At 45.6% G+C, this 15,093-nt stretch overlaps 1 protein-coding gene across 1 annotated transcript; it reads left to right on the forward strand.

Annotated features, from left to right (window-relative positions):
• The first annotated feature begins 149 nt into the window (after positions 1–149).
• Positions 150–13,825, forward strand: PEG10 (paternally expressed 10). Its single transcript, XM_026505946.4, is given in 3 exon segments — positions 150–361; positions 7,343–8,547; positions 8,550–13,825. Coding segments are annotated over 3 exon segments (2,382 nt in total). The 5' UTR covers positions 150–356; the 3' UTR covers positions 9,722–13,825.
• The last annotated feature ends 1,268 nt before the right edge of the window (positions 13,826–15,093 follow it).

Consider the following 15,093-nt stretch of genomic DNA (forward strand, 5'->3'; position numbering starts at 1 on the left):
GGCCATTACCCCCACCCCCATTCCCCATCCCCCCCTCCGCCCCCGCTCCCCTCCGCCCCCCTAACCCGCGGAGCACGCTGGGATTTGGCGCCCCCCTCCTCTGTTCAGCCTATATAAGGCTCCCAGTCGGCGCTCCCGGTACACGCGCTTCAACTTCGGTTGGTGTGTGTCGAAGAAACCTGACTGCGACCTGGGGAGAACAGCGAAGAGGGTCCACCGCGCCTCGCGAAAGGTCCGCTGAGCGGGCTCGCGTCCGGAGCCACTCCGGGCTGCGGAGCACCCAGCGGAACCCACGCCTGGCACAGGTGTGGGACCCCGTCCTCCTGTCTTCGCAGAGGAGTCCTCGCGTGGTGAGTATGCGGTGAGGATGTTTCTTTTATTAAGATCACATTCATTCCCTGTCCTTTTCGGGAGCTGCGGGAGATGGAGTAGTGCCCCTGAATGTCTCCACGCAAATCTTGTCACGCCTTCACTGGCAATACCCCAAAACAGAGTGGAGAAACCAAGCCTTCAGGGCTTTGATTTCCAGGACTCAGGTCCAGATAAGGGCTGTAGCAGACATGAGCTGAGGACAGACATGAGCTGCGGACAGACATGAGCTGCAGACGGATATGAGCTACAGATCAATTTGCAATTTGCTCTTCAAAAGCGCTACATAGTGATAGGCGCTACAAACTAATTGGCGCTTCAATGCGCTATAAACTGATAAGCGCTTCAAATGCGCTATAGACTGGTGCGTCCAATGTGCTACAGGCTGATGGGTGCTTCAATGCGCTACAAACTGATAGGCGCGTCAAATGCGCTATAGATGGATGGGCGCTTCAATTGCGCTACAAACTGATGGGCGCTTCAATGCGCTACAAACCATTATCAACTGCAGCAGTATATGAGCTGCAGACTGATGACTGATTTGCGCTTTAAATGCGCTACAGAACCTGAGCTGCAGAAGATTAGCGCTACAAAAATGATACCATTAGCACTACAACAGCGCTTCATTGTGTTACGAGGCACAGGAACTGCAGAGGTACATGAGCTGCAGAGAATTTACACCTAAAATGCGCTACAAAGTATTAACAGCTGCAGGGGTATACAAGCTGCACTGTTCTACGCTACGAAGAAACCAGCTGTAAAGGGACAAGAGCTGCAGAGTAAGATTACTCTGCCTTCTTAGTGGGGGACCCCACCCTTTGTCTCTAACACACCTTTTGGAATGGCTCCCACTATGTTTTTCTGCAGGACGGTTGTCTGCATGATGGTGCTGTTAGACAAAATGGAGCCCCGGGCAAAAATTAGTGTTTAACATTCTGCCCACACCATTCCTGCTATAGCAGTGGAATGGAGGGGCGCTGACTTGAGTGTAAAAGGGAATCTTTTGGTGGTGGCAGAGCGGGCTGCCTTGCCTAGTTGCGCTTGATTGAAGTGGCGGTGTAGTTGTAAAGGTGGCGCAAATTGGCGTCCAGCAACAGTTTGTGGAAACTGTTGGTTTGCTTAGTATGGAGGGGGGGGTGTTGGATCTGGGGGTGATTGCTCTGTTGCATGAAATGAATCTGGCTGTGGAGGATGGTGGGAGGGGTTTTGGGAGGGGGGATCCTGCGAGAGGCAAACAGCCAGTCTCAGACCTGCCCCGCCCATTCTAGCGCGCCTTCTCTGCAGTATCTGCTCAGAGCGTGCTTAGCGCCTCCCAGCGCCTACTCAGAGCGCGCCTCCTCTGCAGCGCGCCTTCCTAGAGCGCGCCTTCTAGACCCTTTCTCCCCAGCCCCGCCTCTCCCTGAGCCCCCTCCTCTGTGGTGGCTCCCCCAGATCCCGCCTCTCCCTGAGGCCGCTCCCTCAGACCCCGCCTCTCCCCGAGCCCGCCGCCTCTGAGGGCGCTCTCCTATGCCCTGCCTCTCCCTGAGCCCGCCTCTTCTGAGGCCTCTCCCTCAGGCCCCGCCTCTCTGAGCCCGCCTCCTCTGAGCCCACTCCCTCAGACCCTGCCTCTCCCTGAGCCCGCCTCCTCCGAGGCTTCTCCTCCAGACTCCGCCTCTCCCTGAGCTCTCCTCCTATGAGGTGGCTCCCCCCCAAATCCCCCCCCACCTCCCTCTGAGCCCGCCTCCTCTGAGGCGATACCCCCAGAAAACGCCCCTCCCTAGGCCCACCTCCTCTGAGGTGGCTTGCCCAGGCACCGCCTCTCCAAAGGTTGGCCCCTCCCTGAACCTGCCTCTTCCGAGGGGGCCTATGTATGGCCCCGCCTCCCTGAGCACGCCTGCGCCTGCGCAGTGTGAGCCCCCAGCCCCTCCCTACAAGCCCACCTCTTCTGCGCCTGCGCGCCTTCACTGCTTTCACTGCCTGAGCCTGACTGCACAGCCCCTCCCACCTGCGGCTTCTTGGTGCTGATTTTGCTTTTTATCCACTAGTGTCTAATAAATATAAGAATAAATAAGAACAATTAGCAACAATGGTAATTATACCTAGGATTTACGAGCACTTTTTACAAATGCTTTGCATATATTAAATAATTCCACAATTTAAACTCTTGATAGTGGGTTATGAAAGGTGCTTCTGAGCAGACTTGGCTGGTGCCCCTAAGGACAATCCAGCTAAATGTTTTTACTACAAATGAAAAATTAATTGTTTTAAATACTTTTACATTTAAGGTTTTCCTGAGACACTAGTGGACATTTCTGGTGGCTTACTGGAATCAGATTCTTTGGTGGACACAAAATAAGGAACAACTTGAACTGTGTTTCATAGGAGTTTTAAGTGGCTTATTGGTACTGTTGGCTTGGCCTTGGAGCAAGGATGAGGTATTTATCTGTGTGCCTATGAAGCTGGGTTTTTTTCTTGGAACTCTAGAGGATTAGCCCTGGCTAACTTGCCTACATATTTCTTAATTGTGGCTGGCACATGGTAGGCGTTCATTAAATATGTGTTAAATGACCAAGTGAATTGGCTTATTCAGTGCCGCCCTTGGCATCTGCAGGTGTTTTTTGGTTTCTTTGATATGGTGCCTTACTGTCCTGGATTGTCCAAAGCATTGCTTGCCTTATCTCTCACACTTAACAGGATCTTAAAAAAAAAAAAAAAAAAAGTGCATTTTTAAACTCCAGTAATGTAAGCTGTAATTATAATACAAAACTATATTTATTTAAGATATTCAAAATAATTAGCTTTTTAAAAATGAAAAGCAAAAGCTAATTATTTAAATTTGGGGTGAATGGAATACTTAATGGTGGTACATAATTGTCATTTAAAATTTGCATAATATTGGGGCACCTGGGTGGCGCAGTCGTTGAGCGTCTGCGTTTGGCTCAGGGCGTGATCCCGGCGTTCCGGGGATCGAGTCCCACATCGGGCTCCTCCGCTGGAGGCCTGCTTCTTCCTCTCCCACTCCCCTGCTTGTGTTCCCTCTCTCGCTGGCTGTCTCTCTGTCACATAAATAAATAAAATCTTTTTTAAATAAATAAATAAATAAAATTTGCATAATATAACATCAGGTGGTTACATTACAAAATATAGATTGGAGGGTTTTAGCTGGCATTATAAAACGTGTATAAAACAAATAGATGCCTTACCTCCAGTCAGATGTACATGTTTATGTTTCTAACTAAAGGAAGAAATTTTAAAACCTGGTTTCCTGTATTATAAGCTATGAGCTAGTACTTTGACTCCCAAATATCTGGTCACACACACACACCCCCCCCACGACAAGTATACAATTTACATATTTTTACATATTTTTACTTATAGTAATTACAGCTTTCAGTTAGTCCCCAAGCCTACCTTGCCACCTAACCTCCATCCCCTTTGGAAATTTGGTGTCTGCATTCTTTTGAAGTTCAAAACAATGGTAAAAATGTGCATATTAATGTAATTTGCATTTCACAAATAGTACATATGGTGCTAAAAAAGAAATTGGGACTTTTGAAAATGTAAAGCAATTTAGAGTTGCTTAATGAAGTGTCATTTTCTAATGAGATATTTAATGTGCAATCGTTTTTGGCTACTGTTACTCTTTGGTGTGTTTGGGGAATAGAAGTTTTTAGAAGTCCTCATGAAAAGCCAAAGATAAATCAAATGTATTTAATTCCTATATAGACTAACACTGAATTTTTTCTCATATGTAAAGGTGACATCTGTCCCATGTGGCTTGACGCTATGCTGTGTGTCCTTTCAGGTTTTAGGAATGGGGCCTCTTGACCCCACCTCTGCAATCCAGCCCCTAGTAAGGGGGGTTTAAGGAGCCATAGTTGCGTAATGCAAATCAAGTCACAGTGCTCCTGTTTCCATGTTAACTGGTGGTTTAGTTGGTATTTAAATATTTCTAAACTTTTTTTACACTGAATGTTAACCTGCCTGCCCACTATCCCATCATTTTTAAAGGTTGAACTACTCCTCTCTCTCGGCATTTATCTCCTTTAGGACTTAGAGACCCACCCCAAAATTAAAAACCCCAGGGGTGGGTACCTGATGCCTGATCTTGGTAAAGGTCAGGGGTTTCAAACTGATGGCCTTATAGGTCAAATAAGGTCCTTAATTTGACCAGCACTGGATTAAAAATTTGTTAAAGAATTGAATGTCTTTGGGAGGGGACATACATCCCCAAATTACATAGTCACAGCCCCTCCTTATAGTCTTAACTCCGGTTTCTTCTCACTTTTATGTTACCTTCCTGTCTACCAAAAGCATTTGAATTTTAAACCCTTATTGATCTTCTGATTCCCTAAACAAGAAAATGATTGTTTGCTGATTTCTGAACATGTTGTTATATCTGTCCTGTTATTGTGTCTTGCAGATGTTAAAACCATCAGACTTGGGCCTCAATAAAGCTCACCCCAGTGACTGTGATTGGCATGTAGGTTGTTAACCTTCCTGACCTGGGTCAGGCAGCACCATGCCATGCTCTGAATGCCTTTCCGGAAGTCTTCTAAGTTTTCAAAGTATTAATGTCTAGGTGACAGAAGTGGCACCTGAATCACCTGACTTGTGCTTATTCATTGTTTTTTAATGGGACATTAAAACTTCTAATAAACGGGACATTTATTAAATTTAAAAAATTCATAATTTAATCTAAAAAATTTATTTGTTAAAAATAAAAATAAAACTTTTAATAAATAAAAATTGCACTATTTTGTGACCTTATATTTTGAGTGTCACTAATACAATTATCTTTAAGGAGTTGGAAATGAAACAGTGCCACAGGTTATGGTGTGTTATTTTCTAAATTTTTAGGCTATTTAGAGTATTTTATCTAGAATACCAATTAAAACTATTAAAATGGCACAGTAATTCTGTCCCTTAAAGACTCTGCTTGCTGTATAGACACTCCAAGGACAGTGCAGAGCATAGAGAAAGTGGCTGGGGGTGGGGGGTGGGGGTGCAGGACAGGGGCCTAAAGGATTATGAGGGGGTTTTAAGGAAGAAGGAGGAAGGGGTATGTCTCTAGCCAGACACAAGGCTGAAGTGTACAGTCATCATGTTTAATTACCACCACCTTTTTTTTCCTTGTACCCTATTGATTGAAATATTAGCTATTTTTCACCTAACTTCTTTGAATAACATGTTTATCTTTGTGATTTTAATTAATATAATTAATTTAGTATTCATTTTTGTCTTGATGTGTTAGAGAAGAACAGGTGGGTAGGACTGCCTAAGTTAAAATTTAGTGAACAGACACTCTGCCTGCTTTATAAATTATATTTTTAAACTTTTGAGCACTTTCTTAAAGTTTTCCAAATATGAGAATTAAATGCAAATTTAAAAATTATTAAAGTTAAAATAATTAAGTGACTATAAATGCATTTAACCCTCTTTGTAGGAAGTACATAGGCAATGTTGGATGGTTTATTGTATGTGTGATTTATTGTTACCATACCCATAATTAAGACCTTTAATCCCCCAACCCCCCATATAGCTACTCTCCACCTAGGAAGGAGTACAGCCCTGTCCTGCTCTAAATTACAAACTTTTGGGTGGCGCTGTGCTGACAAAAACTTGTTTAAAAACCAGAAGTTGCAGACTGGTGACCTGCAAATCAAATGAGGCCCTGGGTTTGTTTGGCCAACAGTGTATTCCCCCCAAAATTAATGTCTTTGAGGTGGGAAATGCATGCCTAGGTTGCCATAGTTGCAGCCCCTCCCTGTTTTAATTTACACAGAAAGTTACCTTTCTTATTAATAACTTTGTTAATATTAGCTAACAGTTGTTAAATATTCACTGCTTTACCTGCATTATTTGATTAAATCCAATTATAGGTTTGAGATGTACTATTATTGGGCCTCTTTGAATGTCCCATTTTACAGCCCAGCTCTTCCTAGGAGGCATCAGGGAATATTTGTTGATTGACTGCATAATAAGGAGGGAAACTGATATACACATGTCGCTGCTTAGTGCCACTTCTGTCCCATAGGGAATTCTCTTTGGGAAATCAGGTTATGGTCAGATATAGACAATCCTGTGGGTTTTGTGACAGTTGTTGTTTTTTTTTGATAATGACTTAGTAACCTCCATGGGGGTAGTGCCCCCTTCCCCCAGGGTTGATGAATACAGTCATTATGATTCTAATCCCCCCCCCTTTTTTTGGTTCCCTATTGGCCAGAATATTAGCTATTTTTCAGGTAACTTGTCTAATAACAGTTATCATTTTGGCTTTACTTGTGTGTTTTTATTTGGTCTCCATCTTTGACTTGAAAGTTTCTTGCTGTGCTGTCTTGATACAAAACTGTTTAGAATGTCTCAGCCTTCTTTTATAGTCAGTGAAGGTAAACCTGCTGTTGATATAGTTATGTATTGTTGAATCAAAATAAACAGGTGACATTTGAAGAGGAAAAGGTCATTTGGATACGAAAAAGTAGGGTGCTTTTTGTTATCTGTTGTCTTAATTGATTAACTTCCTTCGCCCTTTTGCAAGATTTTGTTTATTAATTATTAATGTAAGCAAGTAGAACAAATAGATACTTTAAATACTCATGTATTTAAAGTATTTTAGTGGATACTTTAAATACTCATGTATTTAAAGTATTTTAGTGGATACTTTAAATACTCATGTATTTGAAGTATTTTAGTGGCTCCTGGGTGCGCCTGGGTGGCTCAGTCATTAAGCATCTGCCTTCGGCTCAGGGCGTGATCCCAGGGTCCTGGGCTCGAGCCCGCATCGGGCTCCCTGCTCATCTGGGAGCCTGCTTCTTCCTCTCCCACTCCCCCTGCTTGTGCTGCCTGTCTCTCTCTCTCTCTCTGGCAAATAAATAAATAAAATCTTTAAAAAAAAATAAAGTACTTTAGTGGCTACTTTAAATGCTAAAGTCTTTTTTGTAATGTGCTGCTTTGAATGCGTATGTTAAATTTATGCTTTTGTCTTCATTTACAGAAACAAAAAGCTTCTGAAAACAAAAAGAAGAAAGGGTGGAAGAGGAGGCCAGGATCCGGGCCTCCATCCCCACAGGAGCGAAGCTACACCTGGGAGGTCTCCTCCCACCCCAGCTCTCACCCTGGGGCCCGACTGCCCACCTCCTCCTCCTCCTCCTCCCCCCAACGGCCCCTCCTCCTCCTCTTCCTCCTGCTCCTCCTCCTCTTCCTCTTCTTCCTCCTCACGCAGCGCCCCAAGGGGCCAGTACATTCCCAACCTGGCCGAACGAAGGCGGGACGATCTCTCTGAAGAGATCAACAACCTCAGAGAGAAGGTCATGAAGCAGTCCGAGGAGAACAACAACCTGCAGAACCAGGTGCAGAAGCTCACAGAGGAGAACACCTCCCTTCGTGAGCAAGTGGAGCCCACCCCTCAGGATGAGGAGGACGACATCGAGCTCCGCGGTGCTGCAGCGGCTGCTGCCCCAGCCACTCCACTAGAGGAAGAGTGCCCGGATGACCTTCCCGAGAAGTTTGACGGCAACCCAGACATGCTGGTTCCTTTCATGGCCCAGTGCCAGCTCTTCATGGAAAAGAGCACCAGAGATTTCTCCGTGGATCGCGTCCGCGTCTGCTTCGTGACCAGCATGATGACCGGCCGTGCCGCCCGCTGGGCCTCCGCGAAGCTGGAGCGATCCCACTACCTGATGCACAACTACCCGGCCTTCATGACCGAAATGAAGCATGTCTTTGAAGACCCCCAGAGGCGAGAGGCCGCCAAACGCAAGATCAGACGTCTGCGCCAAGGCATGGGCTCAGTCATCGACTACTCCAACGCCTTCCAGATGATCGCCCAGGACCTGGACTGGAACGAGCCCGCCCTGATCGACCAGTACCACGAGGGCCTCAGCGACCACATTCAGGCAGAGCTGTCGCGCCTCGAAGTGGCCAAGTCGCTGTCGGCGCTGATCGGCCAGTGCATCCACATCGAGAGAAGGCTGGCCAGAGCGGCGGCAGCTCGCAAGCCGCGCTCCCCGCCGCGCGCGCTCGTGCTGCCGCACATCACAAGCCACCACCAGGTCGACCCCACCGAGCCTGTGGGCGGCGCCCGCATGCGCCTGACCCAGGAAGAGAAAGAAAGACGCAGAAAGCTGAACCTCTGCCTCTACTGCGGAAATGGAGGTCACTACGCCGACAACTGTCCTGCCAAGGCCTCGAAGGCTTCGCCGGCGGGAAACTCCCCGGCCCCGCTGTAGAGGGACCTTCAGCGACCGGGCCAGAAATAATAAGGTCCCCACAAGATGATGCTTCATCTCCACACTTGCAAGTGATGCTCCAGATTCATCTCCCGGGCAGACACACCCTGTTCGTCCGAGCCATGATCGATTCTGGTGCTTCTGGCAACTTCATCGATCACGAATACGTTGCCCAAAATGGAATTCCTCTGAGGGTCAAGGACTGGCCAATACTGGTAGAAGCAATTGATGGACGTCCCATAGCATCGGGCCCAGTTGTCCACGAAACACACGACCTGATCGTCGACCTGGGAGATCACCGTGAGGTGCTGTCCTTCGATGTGACTCAGTCTCCGTTCTTCCCCGTCGTCCTCGGGGTGCGCTGGCTGAGCACACACGATCCCAACATCACATGGAGCACCCGATCGATCGTCTTCGATTCTGAATATTGCCGATACCACTGCCGGATGTATTCTCCAATACCTCCGTCGCTCCCACCACCAGCACAGCCGTCGTTTTACTACCCGGTGGATGGATACAGAGTTTACCAACCGGTGAGGTATTACTATGTCCAGAACGTGTACACTCCAGTGGATGAAAACGTCTACCCGGATCACCGCCTGGTTGACCCTACCATCGAAATGATACCTGGAGCACACAGTATTCCCAGCGGACACGTGTACTCACTGTCCGAACCTGAAATGGCAGCCCTGCGAGATTTTGTGGCCAGAAACGTGAAAGACGGGCTGATTACTCCAACGATCGCCCCGAACGGAGCCCAAGTTCTCCAGGTGAAAAGGGGGTGGAAACTGCAAGTTTCCTACGACTGCCGAGCTCCCAACAGTTTCACCATCCAGAATCAGTATCCTCGACTCTCTATTCCAAATTTGGATGACCAGGCTCACCTGGCAACGTACACTGAATACGTACCTCAAATACCTGGATACCAAACGTACCCCACATACGCCACGTACCCGACCTACCCAGTAGGATTCGCCTGGTACCCAGTGGGGCGAGATGGACATGGACGATCGCTCTATGTCCCCGTGATGATCACTTGGAATCCGCACTGGTACCGCCAGCCTCCGGTACCGCAGTATCCGCCGCCGCAGCCGCCGCCGCCACCTCCGCCGCCACCACCGCCACCGTCTTACAGCACCATGTAAACACTTGTCGTGTCCTTCAGGATCTCTACCCTCAAATTTACTCCTGTTCAGCTTCTCAATCAGTGACTGTGTGCTAAATTAGGCTGCTGCATCTTCAGGCCAACCTGAGGCACAGCCCTCTCTGAAACGGCTACAGAAAGGTCAGGGCCACCCTGGACTGGCACACATCCCAAAAAAAGCACCAAGAGACCTCCACCATTTTCTGAGAGCGACAGAACATTTACCAACAAATTGTCTCACCGTTTTCCACCTTAACTGCCAATTTAACTAAAATTCGTAACAAGTTTACTTCCCAGCGAATCCTGGAAGCCTGGGTTTTACCTGCTGAAACCTCTGTCACCATCTAAATTAATAGGCTGCCAGATTCCACGTTGAACATTTACAGAGAAGCTGATGCAAACACAGGAAATGCTGATTTCTTTATGGAGGGGGAGACACGGAGGAGGAGGGCATGACTTTTCTTGCAGTCTCGGTACTCTCGTTACATCACTGGAGGACCGGCGCCTTATGAAGGAAGCCAGAATTGTTGGTGCAGTGTAAAACGGCTTCCGTGATCTTTTTGCTGCACCCTCAGAAACTTCACCATCTTCAAACTCCGCATTCATGGTTCTGTTAATTCTCAAGGAGCAGCAACTGGACCGGTTCTCCCAGGAGCAGGCGAAACCGCTGCAACAGAAACACCTCAGGCCTCAGAAGGAAGTGCTCTCTCAGAAGGGACTCTTGCATGTTTAGAGTGTGCCTTCACACCCTGGTGCAAATCACACGTACCCAAGAACTCTGGCTTTCTCACAACACCTTACCATCATCATGCCAGTAATGGCTTCCAGGAAATGTTAAACCTGGTAATCAGAGACTGTTGGTGGCACCAGGTGTGTTAGATGTTTATGAGGCGTGACTGCCTTGAGGTCCCGTACCCAGCTCTTAAGAGACTCTGGAGTTAGTGTTACCAACTTGTCCTGGTACTTCGGAAGAAATTTCAGGAGTGTTGTTGATTGGCTGGAAGAGGATCGCCTGAAGTGTTGGAAGCATCTCTCCATGTGTCTGCCTCCATATGCATCTGGGCATTTCATCATCAGTCCCCTCACTAGACTGTAGCATTAGGACGCTTAGAGAGGGGACATGAATTTAGCACCCAGACCCACACTCCTATGCCTGCGAGGGTTATCTTTGAAGAAGAGGAATTGGGGCACTGGACACTGTCTTGAAGATACGGACTTCTTTAGTGAGCTTTAAATCCAGAGGGTGGCCTGATGGGTAACCTCACTTTGAAAGGATCAGAGTTCACACGGTGGAAAGGGGTTCCCTCTAGAGGACAGAGACGAAAAGAAGCTGCCAATGAGTGCAAGGCCTCGAAGCAACTCAAATGACTCAAAGCAACAGACAACACAAGCGTTGTCTTCAGTCCAGTGGTGACCTCTAGTCTCCTGGATGCTCTGTGCTAACCTGGGACGGCCTGACTTCTTTAGCCCGGTCTTTTGCTACTCCCTTGAACTGTCTAACCTCTCTCTTTCTGTTTAACTCTATACTACTGCCATTAACCCTGCTGCAGGGTTTGTGCCATCTTTCCTGCCTGGTCGCTGAGACTCCATTTTGCTGCCATGCACGGAGAAGAAAGAGGCAGGCTTCAAGGGGCTCGTGTTTCAATACACGACCTCCCGTTGCCAAAACACAGTTTGAGCAGTAGACAACATGGTATAGATTTCAAATTGCGTATCATGAAGAGGAGTCTAACGGTGAAGTTTCATTTTTCATCATCTTCTTTCACCCATTCATTATCATCCACCCCTATTCTTGCATGTTTAAATACTTAAAAGTTTTAGCCGTAGGTTAGTAGTGTCTTTTAACAGTGTTTTGAAGTGGTGACTGCTTTCAGAAGTTTTTTCCATTGAATTACAAAGTACTATCCAATTCTTATTGTTAAACTAAAGTTGATAAGTAACCTAGCATAAACATCTCTTTACTGTGAACTTCTCTTACGGCGCTGTGAATGAGAGGCTCCTGAGAACTGGAGTTATCTGTATAATAATTCATCCCATTCATCTTCAACCTGCTAGTTTAGCATCATTATAGGACTTCAATTTTATCAATTGGGCCTTTAAAAAATCGCACAAAAAAGACCTACAAATTCAAAAAAGACACCTAATTGGCTATTTAATTCCAAATGACTCCCCCCCCCCCCTTTTTTTTTCCTTCAGTGGAATCCGAAAGCTTGTCAGTCACTCACGTGTTTTAGAGTAATTACTTTTAAAATGGTGCGTTTGTGCTTCTGGACTATTTTGAAGCGTCACTTCAGTTTACCTCAGATCAACCCATCATCCATACGTTTGAATTCAAGTTGTTTTGTGTCAAATTTACAGTTGTCACTTGATCTTCGGGCTGCAGAAGGCCTAGAAGTAGGTCATTGCCTGCAGCCCTGGCATGAGCACACGGACATTTGCCATCACAGCAAGCAGAAGTCTGGAGGTGTTGACCAACGACAGCAGCAGTCAGGGAAAGCATGGTGGTGGGGATCAGCGACGCATGGATGAAGACCCTGACGTGCATTTGGCTGTTCAGTAAAGCTTGGGAAAAACTGTTGGCAGTGTGTTCTATGCTTTATTGCTATATATACTATCTATAAATGTAGGTGTTAAGGATAAGTAATTTCAGATTTATTCTATAGTATCAGAATTTAATAAGTTTCCTTTCACTGAATTTCTTTTGTTGCTGTTGATTATGTTAATTGGATACTTTAACTTTTTCTTTGGCTTTTTTCCCACAAAACGTCTTTATTCATAAGAAAGGAAAGAGCAAAGAAATTAAATCTCCACGGGAGTTAGAAAGGGAGCAAAATAAAGCCTAAAGGAAATACATCAAAGCATCAGAATTATTAAACAAAGCCAATATTCAACCTTTTTGAAACAATTCGGCAAATTTGGTTAACCTTTGACCCAAATTGCGAGTGTTAATTAAATCAAGGAAGAAGATATGAGCTCCCATTGTTAGGCAAACCTGGAGAGAACTAGTGAAGGTCATCATGCTAAGATCTTGAAATGGAGGAAGTTTACATACATTTCTGAAAGGTCAATTTAGTTTGAGCAATGAGGCGTTTGTACTCGACGCTGGAAAACGGAGAATTAGTTTGATTCAATCAAGTAAGGTGACATAAGGAACTTGCAGGTGCACAAAATAAAGGGGTGCATCTGTATAGTGCAGTCTGGATTTGTGTAAGTTTGTAGGTACCTCTTGGGCTCCTGAATTGATCTGGCTGTCATCCACCACAGACGTCAGAGGTCAGATACTCCAAGATTGGCAACAGAGAACACTCTGCTGGGAAGACCTGGGCAGAAATGAAGGACCACCTGCCGAGATGAAGAGCTGGGTGGGAACCACGCTGCCTTTTCATCGAAAGAATGAACATCTAGTGGGACTTAAAAGTTCTTTGTTGTGTCAGATTGTAGAATGCGATTGATGGAAATTGGTCTGTGGAAATTACATTGTTTTTATTTCTTTATGTAATCAGTTTAAGTAATAGGGGATATATATAATCATAAGTATTTTAGGGTGGGAGGGACTATTAAGTAATCTTAAGTGGGTGGGGTTAGTTTAAAAGTTAGCATGATATTATGTATTAGATAACTTTATAAGTGGACATGTGTACTTACTTGTGACCCTTTACCCTGTGATTGCTCCCCTTAAAATTGTCAACTCAGAGGGAACTGCAGGGAGATCAACCTGTCAGGGCAAATTGGATATGGATAAAACTCTAGCGGGAGGACGTTCAAAGGTGATTGGATAAACGATTTAACTTTGCCCTGGGTATTAACTCCAGGGATCCCGATTGTGAGCAAAGCCTTTGGAGAGTTACAGGATGAGTAGATACTCTGAGAAATTCTCGTTGGAATGAAATTGATAGTGAAGGATGGTAAATATTCATGGAAGTTACAGAAAAGTGATGCATAAGAACCCTGTCAGTGGCCCTCCTACCTATCCCTGCCTTTTCTCCCTACCCCTACCACCTCCCTACCCTTCCCCATTTTATTGCTGTATTTCTCTCTATTTACTAATATTGTATTGATGTTATAATAAAAATTCAATTAATAAAGATTTAGTGGTTAAGTGCAACCTGTGTCCTGATCATTTCAGCGCCGTCCGCCAACATCAAAGGACCAGGGTAGGGGGAGGGAGGAAGGGGAGGGTTGTAGCAGTGAGGGTGGGGTGGTGGGGAGGGTGGGGGGAAGAAGGGAGTTGGGGAGAAGCAATGCGGGTGGGACAGTGGGGAGGGTGGGGGAAGGCAGGGAGAGGGGAGGGTGGAGCGGTGGGGAGGGTCTGGGAGTCTGGAAGGGAGGGTGGGGTGAAGTTTGGAAGTCGGGGGTGGCATAAAGAACATATCAAACAACCCAGTACCCATTATCCAGAATACTCCAGGGGATCAACTAAATTACTCCTGGCTTCAAAACGTTACATGTAAAATAAAAATAAAGCAATGCAATTAATGTTCTATTGACACAATATAAAATCTTTAAGATGCAAAACTTTAACATATAAAATAAAGCCACATAATTGTGGTTCTATTGACATAATAAAAAACTATTTTCAATATCAATCCTTAATGGAATACTTGATATTTATTAATAGAAAAATTATCAAATCGTTAGTAAGGACCGAAAGGAATACATACTAATGAAGTAAGATGGTGATGTGTAGGAAATGAACATGCAGATTTTTAAAATACCAATTAACACTGAAAGAGTGATCATGAAAGTTACGTAAAGACAATGACAAATGGGGTCCATGAGGCACTCATCCTCTCATATTTCAAAACATAATGACATCAGAGTTGAAATAGGTTGCTTACAGAAAACTTGAAAAAGGGACTTGAATGTGCCAGTTTCAAAGAGTTGCTGGGTTCATATGACATGGTGGTCACATAAACACGATGGTTTATTGGGAAGGGTACGGGGAAGATGGTGACCAAATGGAAAGAGCTGGAGGTAATGATGAAAACACAATTAAAAACTGCCTCTTTGGAAGCAAGCTACCCTGGCTAGTTGTCCATTCAGCCCAGAGTACATAGGCTTCCACAGGTGTGCAGAGTGGTGGATGGAATTGGGGAAATTGGGAGTGGGGGCACAACCAAATGCCTAGGAAATGCCTGCCTGGGGAGTTACTTACAATTTAAACAATATGGTGAAAAACTATCAACCAAATCACTTTGAAAGAAAATGGAAATAGCCTATTCATCCCTGTTTTGTGACACCCAGGCTCCTCCCCATCCTGACCCCCACCTCTCTCCATAAACCATGTAATTAAACAAAGCTTAGGGGAAACAAAAAGGTGCTGAGCCTTAAGACTGTATTAAATTAGATTATGTAACTGGATCACAAGGCTAG

This window comes from Ursus arctos, unplaced genomic scaffold (genome assembly GCF_023065955.2).
Source record: "Ursus arctos isolate Adak ecotype North America unplaced genomic scaffold, UrsArc2.0 scaffold_3, whole genome shotgun sequence".
Classification (NCBI taxonomy): Eukaryota; Metazoa; Chordata; class Mammalia; order Carnivora; family Ursidae; genus Ursus; species Ursus arctos.